The following is a 15983-nucleotide window of genomic DNA, read 5'->3' on the forward strand; positions in this document are numbered from 1 at the left end:
TTCTTCACAAAGTATTTTGCTGAATTTATTAATTCTTCTATAGTAAGTTTTGTACCAGTAACTAATCTTTCTATTGCAAGCTAATTGCTAACTGTAGAGAGCAGAGACACAGAATTTAAAAAAAAATCAATAAAAGATCAAAGAATTTTCTCTAGTCCTATATTTACTTAGAAATCACATAGATTAGAGAGTTGATTTGCCAGTTCTCTCTTTTGAGGTGGACAAAGAATTGAATGAAACACGAAGTAGTTTTTCTTTTTTTTAACCAAGGCATTCTCTTTTTCTCAATTCATTTTCTAAGAAGCATGTATACTAGAGATAAATGCTGAAAATAAATGATCAGTAGTGTGACAGAGCTTTATATAAAACCCCAGGTATCAGTTTTGACTTCTACGGGTGTCGACTTTTGGGGTGTGAAGAGGGAAGTGCTCTGAGGTGGTGTGATATAATTCCTTAATTTGAATGCTCTTTGGAGTTAGCTGTTGTAAGAAACTCAAGATATTAGTCATTAGAAAGAATGTTCTCAGTTTAATAGCTCATGGAATGTATAATTGCTGTGGGCTGTGTGGAGTAAAAGGGATACATGAAGGAAGTGAAAAACACTGGAATTCATGGGTTACAGTGGATGAATGACAACCAAAGGCACTTAACTATATATTTTTTTTAATTAGAGTTTTTTCAAGGAAATATTATCTTTTTTCTACAATACACTTTGCAAGTCATTATTTTTTATTAGTCCCATGAATCCTATAAGCTAATTGAATGATATTTGCATAGAGTAATAGCAAAAAAGAGACAGGAGCAAAAATGATCTTTGTTCAAAGAATACCCTGTTATCATTTCAGTTTTTTTGTAGGCCCATGTAGACATGGAGGCACAAGTATATCTTTTAAAAAGAATTATATCTAGCGTTTCATTACCTTTTTGAAAAGCAGGTTATATCTTTAACATTTTCTTTTATCTGCAAGTGTTTTGTGTCGCACATTGGAGATAGATAGCATTTCATTGAATATTTTATTTCTTATTGTCCCATTCCTCCATTCATAGCCATTTAAATTATTACCAGTTTTCACTATTGTAAAAACTGCTGTGATGAGTAAACTTGTGGTTAAATCCTAGCATATATTTGTAATTAATTTTCTGAGGATAAATTCTTAGCTCTAAAAATATTGGGTCAAGGGATGTATCCATTTTAAAGTCTATACTGGTTATGAAATTGTCCTTTAGAAATGTTTTACCCAACAGCTGTGAGTGAGAATTCCTACTTGCCTGTTTTAACTAAACTTTTGACAATGGTAGGCAAATAACATGTCTTGGTTATTTAATTAGAACATTTTCCTTTAGCATATAGGCCATTTGTAGCTTCTGTCTCCATTTGATCTTATAATTTGGAGATCTTTACCTGTTACAATTATTAAAGCTTAATATGTTGTGTATTGATGCAATTTTTTGCCATCTAGTTTCCTTTCTGTTCTGTATATTTTTAAAACAGTTATTATACATTTTTTAAAGAATAAAATCTTTTTTTTCCTAATTATTTCTGCCTTTAGTGTTTAGAAAGGCCAACTTTACAACAAAATTACATAATTATTTACTTATATTCTCTTCTAGCTCTTTTATAGTTTCATCTTTTTTTACCTTTAATGCTTTAATCCTTCTGGAATTTAGTTTGGTGTATGTAATGAGGTAAGGCTCTAACCCTTTTTTCCCCAAATAGTTTGCTAGTTATCTCAGCACTATTTGTTGAATAATTATCCTTTCCTCACTGATTTGACCTGCTCAATTCATGTATTCTTTTTGTCTGTTACTTTCCTTTATTTTCTGCTTCACTGATCTGACCCTCTGAAAAGTTCTACAAGTATTTAATATGTGGTTCTATAATAAACTTCAGCATGTAGTTAATGACAGGATTTCCTGACTTTATGTTCCTTCCTTTGTATATACGCATATGAATTTTAAAATTATTACTCTTAAATTCTTAAAAAAATTCTTTTAGAAACTTTGGTTTGAATTGCCTTAAATTTATAAATTTGTTTTGAGGGGAATTGACATCTTTACTAAATTAAGTCTTTTTAGTAACATGTAAATGTCTCATTTCCTCTCCAAATTCCCTTTCTACATAATGCTTTGTAAACATTATGCATATATGCCAAAAAGTTTATTCCTGTGTATTTATTTTATTGGTATGTAAAAAGTATACTTTTCTTTTTATTTTAAACTAATTTCATATAGCTGGTACACAGGCAACATCAATTTTTGCATATTTAATCTTTAATCATCTTTGTGCACTCACATAAATTCAATTAGTTTTTCAGTTGATTCTCATAATTTTTAAGGCAAAGACAGTAAGTAATGATATTTATTTCTTCTGGAACCATTCACTCTTAAATTCCCACTTAATCTTATTTCAGATTTGAAATAATGAAGATGGTATATACAAATCACAAATTCACAGTACATTCACATCATTAAAGTAAACCAAATGAAACATCAGTACGTAACGTTATCACCCAATTTTTTCAATGTTGTATTGTCGGATTTAAGAACCATGCATATTTTACAACTCTTCAGTGTATTTCCACCACTATGCTGCTACTGCTAAGTCGCTTCAGTCGTGTCCGACTCTGTGTGACCCCATAGACGGCAGCCCACTAGGCTCCCCCGTCCCTGTGATTCTCCAGGCAAGCACACTGGAGTGGGTTGCCATTTCCTTCTTCAATGCATGAAAGTGAAAGTGAAGTTGCTCAGTCGTGTCTGACTCTTAGTGACCCCATGGACTGCAGCCTACCAGGCTCCTCTGTCCATGGGATTTTCCAGGCAAGAGTCCTGGAGTGGGGTGCCATTGCCTTCTCCATTCCACCACTATAAAATCATATAAAATTATTTTCCAATGCAAAATTTAAATAGCATCTTCATTCCAGAATTTAATGTTTTTATTCCATAGCTTAAAAATCAGCATTTTCGGTGTAGCCATTTTCTTTACAATAAAATCTGTTTAGTTTGTGTACTGTTTAAATTTAGTTGCATGTAATTAATTATTTCTTATAGTTTTTAAAGACTATTGCAGCCAATCAGTCCATAGCCACTGAAGGAATGTAGAAAGTTAATAACTGAAGAGAGCATGGCTGTGGGTATTCTGTTTTTCTGTTTTTTTTTTCCCCTCCTTGCTGGAGAAGAACACTTACTTGAGAGAAGTATTTTGATGTCTTTATAAATATACTGATAATTAATGAGGCCAAATGAGTCTTACATCTTGACTCACTTGTGATTTTTATCTTTCAAAATGTGATTGAATAATGTGAGACTGAATGTGGACTTGAGCTCCTTGAAATGATTTATTTAAATATTATTCTAAAAAGGTACAACAGCAGTAGGGTAGATATGTGCATGCCACTTTTTGATTGAAAGAACTTTGCAGCTTTAATTTTGGAACCCAACATTCTCTTTATAATTCTCTGGTCAAACTTATAAATGTGAGAATCAAGTTATTGTAATACCATCCAGAGTATTACCATTACATAATATGACAATTGCGGAACCAAAGCTTAGACGTGCTCCTTTTCCTGTGATGTACTTAAGATGAAATATTTTTTGTAATGTTTATAAACAGACTGTATGTTAAGTTACCTAGTTATAGGGCTGTTCAGTTCAGTTCAGTTGCTCAGTTTTGTCCAGTTCTTTGCAACCCCATGGAGTGCAACACGCCAAGCCTCCCTGTCCATCACCAACTCCCGGAGTTTACCCAGACTCATGTCCATCGAGTCAGTGATGCCATCCAGCCATCTCATCCTGTCGTTCCCTTCTCCTCCCGCCTTCAGTCTTTCGCAGCATCAGGGTCTTTTCAAATGAGTCGGTTCTTCGTGTCAGGTTGTAGTCCTTGCAAATAAATATAGTGCACGTTAGTTGTTTCCTGTGGTAGTCAAGGAGATAAACTCACTATGAATATTTTAGCATTTTAAGTTCTGGGGTAGTTCTGCTTCGCCCGCTTGTAGTTACTGATAATGAAATTGATTCTTTATATCTAAACTTATGATGCAGATAATTGTTGGTGTGTAATAAATTTATACTTAAAAATAAATGAAATAATTACCTTTCCACATCTAAGATCATTACAGTCTTTGGTATTCGTATAATTAAATAGTTAACTTTTATTTAAAACTTAAAAACTCTCATGTTAGCAAGTTGTGGAATCTTGTGCACTTTTGACGTGTGTAAGCAATCTAGGGAGTTGTATATATATGGAAGAAAAATATTTTAAAAGTGAAGGTTGTGTAAACTTTTATAATGTTCTGCAAGATCAAGTGGGTCTTGGAATTTTTATTTTCTAGAATATTCTGAAGGATCTGGAAAAAAGAAAAGCTGATTTGAACAGCATCACAGAGAGCAGTGCTGCCCTACGGAACTTGATCGAGGGCAGCGAGGCCGTCTTGGAAGAGAAGCTCTGTGTGCTTAGTGCTGGCTGGAGCCGGGTTCGCACCTGGGCTGAGGATTGGTGCAGCACCCTGATGGTGAGTTGCAGCAAGAGCCTCATGGCGAGATCGTTTCTCCTGCGAATACGTGAAAATGAAGACAGCTTTGACTGGAATTCCAAAGCCTGTTTTCTGTTTGTCACAATAATGTTTTGCTTGTGAATTAATTTCATTTAGACTACCATTTATATTTTGCTTTGAAAAGATAATAACCAGAAAGAGTTTAAAGTACTTCATTTCTATTAAGTAATAAACCATTTGTGATATACCTAGAAATATGTACTTGAACATCTTACTAAATGTAACTTATTTGCTACAGTTTAAATGACTTAATATTGTATTTAATTTTCATACTATTACAGACTATATATATATATAATGTTTGTAATGTTCTAAAATTGGTGTACTAGTTAAGGGCACAGGTTCTAATATTGGATAGCCCAAGTTAAAGTTTTGACTATAAACTGGAGGACCTTGGTCAAGTTACTTAAATTAAGCATTCTTTAAATCTCAGTTTTCTCATATGTAAAATGGACATTATTATAATTTTTACCTCATACAGTTTTTGTGATTATATAGTATAAAACATGTAGTGCTCTTATATAACTAAAAACAATCAATTTTAGATATTATTATGATAATTATAGTAATTGTTAAGTGTTATATGCTATTAATCTTTGTTACACCACTACACAATTAACTAGTATTTCATGAAAATAGTGACCCTCTACTTTCATAATGTTTTCTGTTGCTCTTGTATTAATACTGGCAATGAATACTATATAGCAGCATCACTATCTCCTCCCTCAAAAAGAGTTCTCATCTATAAATTATTATTTCTTCAGATATATCTGAGATAGGACTTTTTCCAAATTCATAGAATTACTGGGTAATGGATAGAAACAGAGAAGAATAAATTATGATGTGTTTCAATATTTATTGAAATCAATCAGAATGTGTAGGGCATTGAAGTTGGTGGGCTTACATCTTGACCTGTCAGATTGATATTCAGAGTTCATCTACAACTTACTATCTTCATAACCTTGTGTTAATTACTTAATTTCACTAAGTTTTAATTTCCCTATATATAAAATGGAATTAAAAGAACATATCTAACAAAGTTGTTAAGTGTTGAATAACAAATGTGAAATCTTGGCTCATAGAATATGTTCTTTAACTATTTTATACATTCATTTTTATTTTAACTAGTTTTATTCCACATTCTCATGGTCCTTACTTCTGTCTTCTGCAGTCTGTGCCTTCTAAATTCTCCTTTCAAATAATATCTTTCTATTTCACTTGATTTATCTGCTTTGGTCTGATGTTTATCAATTCTTAATTAGAATCCAGACCACTGTCAAAACTTTACTTATGTCATTTATTCTCATTTTACTTTTCAATGATTTATTTCATGTTATAGGTTAATAATTTGCTTATTTTTAAACTTCCTTCATCCTATAAAATATATTTCCTAAAAATTGTTAATTTCATCATAAGGCTTCTGCACTCTTTTTGATCACATTCTAAATTCTTGCTTTTGCCTCAGGAAGTCTGCCCTGTTTTAACTGGCTTAAGTGTTTGCTTCTGTTTTCAAATTTATCTCTCAACCACATGTTATATCATGCTTCAGGAAATATCACTGAGGTCTATGCCAAGTGTCATGTTAAGTGCTGATGGTACTGAGGTGAAAAGACATGGGCCCTGCCTCAAGCACTCAAGCTTTGAGTAGGCAAAATCTATTCAAGCATATTTGAATTACTTTTTTACTAGTACTTCCTTAAATGCTGCTGCTGCCTTAAATGAGTTCTTAACTAATATAATCAAGGCAGGCCAAAAAAATTATTTGTAATATATGAATGAGAAATAGGGATTAAAATAAAATGAAATTTGTAAAGAAACTTTTTGCCTTTTATTCTTCAATTTTTCATTATGTTGAGGTCTAAATTAAATGAAAAAGTACCCAACCACAGCTGTGCTTCCCTGGTGGCTCAGACGGTAAAGAATCTGCTGGCAATGTGGGATACCCAGGTTTGATCCCTCGGTTGGGAAGATCCCCTGGTGAAGGGAATGGCTACCCACTCCAGTATTCTTGACTGGAGAATTCCGTGGACAGAGGAGCCTGGCAGGCTACATACAGTCCATGGGATTGCAGAGTCGGACATGGCTGAGTGACTAACACTTTCACTTTTACATCTGTGCATTTTTTGGAATGAGATTTATCCATTGGGGAAGAGCTTTGCAGGAAGGTAGAAGTTCTTGAAATTCAGCATTACTTAGGTCTTTGAAGACTTTTAAAATGTCTTCGAAGATTATTGTCTTAATTATTTCATATGGTTGTATCAGTGTTTTATTAATTCCTTTTTAGAACCATCAGAACCAGTTGGAAATATTTGATGGAAATGTTGCCCACATAAGCACCTGGCTTTATCAAGCTGAAGCACTATTGGATGAGATCGAAAAGAAGCCAGCAAGCAAACGGGAAGAAATTGTGAAGGTAGCAGACATAGAGGATCAGTAACACTTCTGAGAATGGAAGGTTTAGCTGTCACCTTTCTCTTGAGGAATACTTCAAGTTACTTGTACACATGTGTTTTTATGTTGGTGGGATAAACAGAATGAGTCTTTTTGTTTATTTGTTTGTGTTTTCTTTGGTTTTTGTCTTAGCTAAATTTTTGTTCCATTCCTCTTAGGTAAGAATTGGCATCTGAAAGTGCCACATTATGAGATTGTTAACATAATTTTTCCATTGTAATTTAATAAGCTAGGAAAACAGAAAATACTTCTTCATTTTGTCATGTTGCATAGTTGAATGCTGCATCGTTAGTTAACAGCAAAAGTGCTTGAAAGTGCATGAAAAAGTTATTTTTTTCATGACTTGCAACATTAGGAAGAAATTGAAAGTTTCTTCAATTTCTTCAATTTATAGAAAGTTGGAGCAGAACTGACTTCATAATGAGTATTTGGCTTTCATTTCTTGGTGCATATTCCCCCCCGACCCAGCTTTTTAGAGGGATCAGCTGTGAAAAAAAAGATAGTACACTTTTTCAGAAGTGCAGTATGGCAGACTTCTTCACTTTGCTCAGCTTCTTGATACCCTTACTCACTGGTGATAAGCAAAGAAGAAATTTTTGTCTTGGGGACTCCAGAGTCTCAGAAAAGTGCCAAGAGTAGCCCTTATTCTTTCCTGTGTTTTTACATCTTGTTTCAAAGTTGAAGGTCAGACCTAACTTTTAAGAATTCCCCCTGGGAAATCTTTTCTATCTACTGCTCAGGCCCCACCAATCCTTCTTTGGAACTCTCTGACACATCAGACATGGATGAACAGTTGAATTCTGGGTTACAAATATACTCTCGCAACATTTTGCAGACATTACTGAATGAATCTTTTTTCCCCTTCACGTTGTTTATTGATGACAGGAATCACTGCATAATTAAAGATTTGATGAGGAACCTGCAAACAATAAAGAATGTGTCTGTTGCCAGCAAAATAACAATTATTTCAGGTCCTTTAGACGTAACAGAGCTTTTTCATGCCGAATGGTTCATATGAAACAAAACCATTTTAAAGTGTTTAATTATGCATCTATAAAACCTTTAAAGAATGAGATAGATTCCTTTCTTCACTACATTTTCCTTATTTCCAGGACTACATTTTTAGTAAATTTATTAAATTTATTGCATTAAATCACTAGCATATGTTTAACATAACCTTTAGACAATTTTTTTGTAAAAGCCAAGACCTATTTGCAAAGTGTTTATTTCTTTCCACTTGATTTTTCTTAAAGGGAATTTCAAGAATCGCTACACAACTAGCAAAATTTGAGACAAGCAGTGGCTGGTTGTTGTTGTTGTTTTTTTTAATATGACAATCAGATTTAGATGCAAGAGAACACATTCTAAAAGTTCCATAGTTAAGCTGATATTCTCCTGTTTCTAGCTACATACACTAATTTTAAAACTTCCTCAAACTTCTTATTTTCTCTCAGCCACCATAACAAGTAAGCAGATTCTTCAGAACAGTGGATTAGGCTCCATGTCTTAGATCATTGAGTGCCTTGCGGTATCCTTCATTCTTGTAAATCACCAGGAAAACAGCTGCAAAATTTATAGACACATACAGATAAGCTAGTACTTCACTCAAAATGTACTCATAGCCATACTTCTGAGAGAATTCCAGCACTTTTCAAAAACTTACGAATGAAGTAGAAATTGAGGCAGGTATTTGCATCCCTTTCTTAGGCCTGAAAATGAATTTAATGACCATTATGAAATTAGCCAGAGGAAACTGCGTAATGTTGTGCATTTTAGTTAAAAATATTCAACTCCCTTCCAAATCAGTTTACCTTCACCAAGGGAAGGGGGATGGTGGTAAACAAGATTTCTAGGGGGAAAAGAAGTTAAAGTTTGTTCCTTGCTACTTAATCTTTTATCAGCCTCAAGAAACTTCACAATTCTTAGAATAAGATGGTTGAGGAAATAAATGACACAATAAATCTTATAGACTATTCAATTATAAAGTAAAGTTTTATATAAACTAGGAATAGTTTAAAATGCTTCCCGTATAGCATGAATGAGTCTCTCTCTCTCTCTTTAAATATATGAACAGCTCTTATTCAAATTGATGGTACTGAAGTGTCTTACTAGGAGTCTCAGACATTTGTTTAAGCTCCCTTTACTTTCCAGTTAACACTGCACCCATGTTTGATTTCGATTTTTCCCATGTGATAATTTCATGCTTTCTTACAATTAGCGTTTACTCTCTGAGATGGATGATGTCAATCTCCAAGTACAAAGTGTCCGAGATCAAGCTGTTGTTTTGATGAATGCACGTGGAGGCTCAAGCCGGGAGCTTGTAGAACCAAAATTAGCTGAATTGAACAGAAATTTTGAAAAGGTCTCTCAACACATCAGAAGTGCCAAAGTAAGTAATTATGTTTTTATATAAAACTGTTTTCTTGTACATATGTAGCTGAATGGTAGGTAGTTATATGGTGCTACTGCTAAGTTGCTTCAGTTGTGTCCGACTCTTTGTGACCCTATGGAATGTAACCTGCCAGGCTCCTCTGTCTATGGGGTTCTCCAGGCAAGAATACTGGAGTGGGTTGCCATGCCTTTCACCAGGGGATCTTCCCCGCCCAGGGATTGAACCCACGTCTCTTACATCTACCTGTATTGGCAAGCAGGTTCTTTACTGCTAGCGCCACCTGGGAAGCCTCAATTATATGGTATATACAACAAAAAATTAAACAAAAATGGTTTTATCACTTTTCTTTGATTGGAGCATTTGTTCTTATTTATGATTGTGCAAATGAAGGAGAGAATCTAAGAAGTTAGTATTAAAGATAATAACCCATTTGAGAAAAGGTTTCAAGTATTGAAATTATCTAAGAGGAAGGGTCCTCATTTTTGCCGCTAAGAGTTGGACATGACCGAGTGACTTCACTTTCACTTTTCACTTTCATGCATTGGAGAAGGAAATGGCAACCCACTCCAGTGTTCTTGCCTGGAGAATCCCAGGGACGGGGGAGCCTGGTGGGCTGCCGTCTATGGGGTCTCACAGAGTCGGACACGACTGACGTGACTTAGCAGCAGGAACAGCAGCAAATATTCTCTAACTTTGCTTTGTTTTGAAATATCTGATGTTGTCGTTTAGTTGCTAAGTCCTGTCTGACTCTTTGCAACCTCATGGACTACAGCCCACCAGCAGCTCTGTCCATGGGATTTCCCAGGCAAGGATACCAGAATGGGTTACCATTTCCTTCTACAGGGGATCATCCTGCCCCAGAAATCAAATCTGGGTATCCTGTATTTGCAGGCAGATTCTTACCACTGAGCCACCAGGGAACCCCAAAATATCTGATATAATAGGCCAAACTATCTTTCATAGCCTAAGAATATATTTAGATTATTTGCAACTTAAAGAAAACAAATAAAAATCTTGCTTTAATTCTTGCCTTCCTTACCTTGTGACCTAAGCTTACTTATTTAGTCTTTTCAGCAGGTCTATGGGAGATTTTTCTACAAATGTAAAAGAGTAATACAGGAGACATAGGAGGTGGATTGAAAGAAAGTACGAAGAAAATGATTATTTTTCCCATAAATAATTTCTGTTAACATTTTGGCGTGTAATTCTATTCTTATATGTATGTGATATTAAAGTATCAAAATTTTTATATTGTTTTGTGTATTCTCCTTTGACAAGGTTTTTAACAGCTATTCAATTATATGATCTGTTGTGGTTTTTAAGTCAGTTTTCCACTTTTATTGTGCTTTTATAAATATTGTCTTGTTAAAATTCTCTTATGCATGTCTTTTTGCTTGTCTCTTAATATGCCCTTAGGATCACTTTGTAGAATTCCTTGAAATTGTTGTGAAAGTTGCACATATAACTGCTGTAAATAGATTTTTCCAGGGAGGTTGCTAGCTTCCCCATATTCAGTCAATACTGCCAGTTTTCCTGCATTTCATTTTATTAAAGTTGTTACATTGATTTTGGACTTCTCCAGTGGCTCACTGGTAAAGAATCTGCCTGCATTGCAGAAGATTTTGGTGACATGGGTTTGATCCCTGGGTTGGGAAGATCTTCTGGAGACAGGGCATGGCAACCCACTACAGTATTCTGGCCTGGAGAATCCCATGGACCAAGGAGCCTGGTGGGCTGCAGTCTATGGGGTCATGAAGAGTCAAACATGACTGAAGCGACTGAGCCTGCACACACATTGATTTTAGGCACGTCCATATAAACTGTTTCTATATAGATATTGTCTGAAAGTACTGCATTGAGAAAGATATACTTTTTTGAAGTTTGGGTATCACAATCCAAGGGGCCCTGTGCTGGAGAACATTAATTGGGAGTCATTCTTTGTGATGTTCCTGTATTAGGAGGTGGTCTTTCTTCCTCTCTGTGGCCAAGGCAGGGGTGGCTTCTGCATCATGGCACTGTTTCCTGATGTGTTTGTTTGTGGTCCTAGAATGCCCCTCACATACTCCAGGCAGTCAGGGTCACTTGCACACTACTTCACATCTGTGCCTGGAGTTTGGAGAACGTGGTAATCAGAGACGCCCAAGTTGGTAAAATTATTGCTGTGTGAGTGAATAAACTAAAGTCAATTCAAATAAATGCTGGTTCTTTCTTGACACTGATTAATGGTGAAAGGTCAAGTTCAGACCGTCTTTTCAAGGAACGTTTTTCCCTCCACAGTTGCTAATTGGCCAGGAACCGTTATCATATCCATGTATGGTCACCAGTGAAGCATTTGAAGTTGGTGTGCCTTTCTCTGACTTGGAAAAATTAGAAAGTGACATAGATAATATGTTAAAGGTTATGGAAAAACACTTGGAATCCAGTGATGAAGATGAAAAGGTTGGTTCAAGGAGATTTTCAAAACCATGGTGTTGTCACTTTTCTTCTCTGTTAATTACATCTTTACACTAATGATGTTTACCCAGATATCTGCCAAACATGATAGAACAGATTTAAATGTGATTTTCTTCAAAGTGTCAAAGTAAGATTTGTCATGGGATTTACACAATATCTTAAAACAATAGACATATTTTCTGATGATAGTGTGATCTTAGTGCTATTTAACTTCTAAACTAGCAGTCTTTATGAGCTATTTTAACTTCATATATGAAATATTTTAAGAAAAACACAAACGTTTGTTGTGTATCATTCAGATAAACATATGTTGACTATACTATACTTTGTAGGTTGGTTCTGCTCGGAACTGATAGTAATTGACCTTGTGCTTTTTCCTTTTGAGTAATTTATGTCTTTCAAACATTCAGATGGATGAGGAGAGAGCCCAGATTGAGGAAGTTCTACAAAGAGGAGAACAAATGTTGCATCAACCTATGGAAGATAATAAAAAAGAAAAGATCCGTTTGCAGTTACTACTTTTGCACACAAGATACAACAAAACTAAGGTACTGTCATGGGGGAGATTCTTTTCCACTTACATAACTTTTTCAGCTCTTGCCATTCAGATGTTTGATGTTGCAAATCAAATGATTTCTCAAATCATTTGAAAAATGATTTATCAAATCAATGAGACCTCAAATCAATGATGTCTCAAAACAAATCAATTGCAATGGTATTTCCTTCTCCTTTCTAGTGTGTATTGCTAGATAGGTTTATATTTTTGGATGAGGCAACACTAAGAAAATAGAAACATAAAACTTTATTATAGGACATCCCTTTTGGATTTCTGATAATGTTTTAAACCTTTGGGGTGTGACTTCCTCCTTCAGTTTTGTATTTTATGTGTGGAGGTCTTGACCACATTAAAAAAAAAATTCTAGTTTACAAATAACTAAATTTGTGACATTGATAAAATATGATTTATATTCTAGAAAAAGATTCACCACCAGCTCCCTTTTCAGTGGCCATCTTTGCAGCTGCATTGTAAATATGCTGGTATTCCTTAGAGGTCTGTTAGGTAATCCTAGAACCAGTTTTCATTGATGATGTTGGAATCTACGAGAAGATTCAGGTTTCTTGGCTTTCTTCTGTTGACACATCATAATCAGAGTCCTTAGTTTTTGTCAGGGAAGGGGCATTAAGCTTTCAGTCACGATCACACTCATCCTCAGTGTCTCCTTCTCTTCCATCCATGTTTATAACATAAATAATCCCTCAGGTCAGAGACTTCCTGAGTCTCCCGTGAGCACAGAGGGGTTCCTGTCTATCATTTTCCTTTTCATCTACTGCCTTTCACATGGTTTCTCCTACAAAGCGATATAGATGGCTTTTAAAAAATTCTGAGTATAAACTCAAAAAAGGACTCATGTTCTTATTTAAAATATATATTGAATTACCTTTTCTCGTTTGTTTAATAGAGTATTGCTATTTTAAATTATATGCTAGCTCTTCTTAAACTAAAGCTATTAACCTTGTCATATTTGCTTTAAAAGTATCATCTTATTGATTTTTATCTTTTAATTGTTCTACTTTTAATATACAGCCATTTAAAATTTTTGTTTAACCACACATGACCAGGTTTTTCCTTTTTGAGTTTTTTTAAAAAGCTGTCCTTATCCTCCAGAGAGTTGACGAATGTTCAACTCTATTTAGTTCCAAGTTCTCCCTATGTGTGTTAGTGTTAGTTCTCAGTCATGTCCATCTCTTTGCAACCCCACGGACTGTAGCTCGCCAAGCTCCTCTGTCCATGGAATTCTCCAGGCAAGAATACTGGAATAGGTTGTCATTCTCTTCTCCAGGGGATCTTTTGGACCCAGGAATCAAACCCAGATCTCCTACATTGCAGGCAGATTCTTTATTGTCTGAACTGCTAGGGAAGCCCCAAGTTTTCCCTATGGTTTGATAAAAACAAAACTTAGAAAGTGTTTGTAATAGTGGTAATAGTTTAGTTGCTAAGGTGTGTTTGACTCTTGGGTCCCATGGCCAATAGCCTGCCAGGCCCCTCTGCCCATGGGAAATGTTTGTAAAATGTCATTTAAAATCAATTTTAACGTATCTGGAATTTAGGTTGCTGTATGGCATGAGGTGCACCATGTAGTATTGTCTAATTTTAGTGCTACCTTATATATATCTGTACTTTTGTGTTCTAGCTGAATTCTTTAAAAACATCGGGAAGTAAAGTCTAGGTTAGATCTTGAAGATGTTATTTTTCTCCTCGGGTGTTTTGATTGATCACTCTCTTGGGATAACACCTATTTGGGGAATGGCACCCCACTCCAGTACTCTTGCTGGGAAAATCCCATGGACGGAGGAGCCTGGTAGGCTGCAGTCCATGGGGTTGCGAAGAGTCGGACACGACTGAGCGACTTCACTTTCTCTTTTCACTTTCATGCATTGGAGAAGGAAATGGCAACCCACTCCAGTGTTCTTGCCTGGAGAATCCCAGGGACGGGGAAGCCTGGTGGGCTGCCGTTTATGGGGTCACACAGAGTCGGACATGACTGAAGTGACTTAGCATAGCATAGCATAAGCTTATATTTGAATCTTGAATGGCCTTGCTGCTTCTGCAAGGGTACGGAGGCTCACTCAGGAAATCCCAGATTATGTGTATAGTATTAATAGAAAGGCCTTCCAGGTGGCTCAGTGGGTAAAAAATCTGCCTGTGATGCAGAAGATGCAGGAGACTTGGTTTTGATCCCTGGGTTGGTAAGATCCATTGGAGGGGGGCATGGCAAGCCACTCCAGTATTCTTGCCTGGAGTATCCCATGGACAGAGGGGCCTGGTGGGCTATAGTCCAGGAGGTCACAAAGAGTGGGACATGACCGAAGTGACTGAACATACATGTATGCATTAATAGAAGAATACAGTATTTAATGAACATAGTTTTTTTTTTTTTTTTAAAAGAAAAACCCTTCGAACTTTCTATTTAAAATACCGACTGACCTGCCCAGTTCACCTTGACTCGGATACATGTGACCTTGCAGAATCACAATCTGTTGTATAACTGAAGAAACAGCACAGAATTCCTCGCCTTGTAGTGGTTGCTAAGGCATACAAGTGACTCTCACCAGTCATCCAACATTGCAGATTGAAAAAGACAATCTGGCATATGATGTTTAGTGATGCTAATGAGGAAAGTACTATAAAGTTGAATGTCCTACAAGCACAGATCAAATATATCTGGAGGCCTGGAGTAATTTTTGGTCTTGAAAAAACAGAGGCTCTCTGAGCAAGATAGATAGATAGATATCTGGTTGATAGATGCGAAAGCCAAGTAGGAGAACAGGTCCCAGTTTTTTCACTCCTTTGCTGTGATTACTCAACCTGTTAAGTACTTTCTTTGTGTCTTTTTACTTTTTCCTTAAAGTTAAGAAAAGGAACAACTGAGTTGCCTTTTATGATGTGCCAAAAATTTGCCTGTTTAAAATTAAAATATGAAAAAAGATATTATTAAGAAATATTTCACATCTTTTTATTAAAATTGGTTCCTGAGTATACACATTTTTTTTTCAGCCTTCTCTTATATTTACTTAAAATGTATAGTTTGCCTTCTTAGACATACAAGTAAATACCTAGACATGTTTTCTGACTGAAATTTGAATGTGTGGCATTAGTCTAATAAAATTAATATTAGTGTCAGGTAGAAACAAACCTGTGGATACAGTTAAGAAATCAGTGGACTTGCTTCTCACTTGGCTATCCAGGACTGCCTATCAATTGGTGAAAGTCATAGTTTATCAGATTGTAGGAGACAGATAAATGCAGACTGCAAGAGTCAACACCATCCTAATCACTCACTGTTTTTAATCTTGTTTTAGGTCTCATTTAGGAATTGTAACCATTTTCAGTTATGACTTTTCACTGTCATCTTTTAAAAAAATTATTTATTTATTTTTTAATTTATTTTGGGTAGTACTGGGTCTTTTTTGCTGCCCATCCTTTTTCTCTAGTTATGGTGTGTGGGTTTCTCATTGCAGTGGTTTCTGCTGTTGCAGGGCACAGGCTCTATAGCACATCAGCTTCGGTAGTTTTGGCACATGGGCTAAGTAGTTGCAACTTCAGGCTTTAGAGCACAGGTTCATCAGCTGTGGCA

The 15983-nt window shown here is 35.5% G+C and overlaps 1 protein-coding gene across 10 annotated transcripts in view; it reads left to right on the forward strand.

Annotated features, from left to right (window-relative positions):
* UTRN (utrophin) overlaps nt 1-15983 on the forward strand; it is a 565993-nt gene that overhangs the window by 212351 nt on the left and 337659 nt on the right. For all 10 annotated transcript variants that reach the window (XM_055535865.1, XM_055535867.1, XM_055535866.1 and 7 more), the window contains 5 exons: nt 4329-4508; nt 6835-6963; nt 9220-9390; nt 11671-11832; nt 12258-12395. In XM_055535865.1, the coding sequence (XP_055391840.1) occupies nt 4329-4508; nt 6835-6963; nt 9220-9390; nt 11671-11832; nt 12258-12395 (780 nt within the window). The remainder of the gene's footprint in view (nt 1-4328; nt 4509-6834; nt 6964-9219; nt 9391-11670; nt 11833-12257; nt 12396-15983) is intronic.

The sequence above is a fragment of the Bubalus kerabau genome, chromosome 9 (genome assembly GCF_029407905.1).
Source record: "Bubalus kerabau isolate K-KA32 ecotype Philippines breed swamp buffalo chromosome 9, PCC_UOA_SB_1v2, whole genome shotgun sequence".
Taxonomy (NCBI): domain Eukaryota; kingdom Metazoa; phylum Chordata; class Mammalia; order Artiodactyla; family Bovidae; genus Bubalus; species Bubalus kerabau.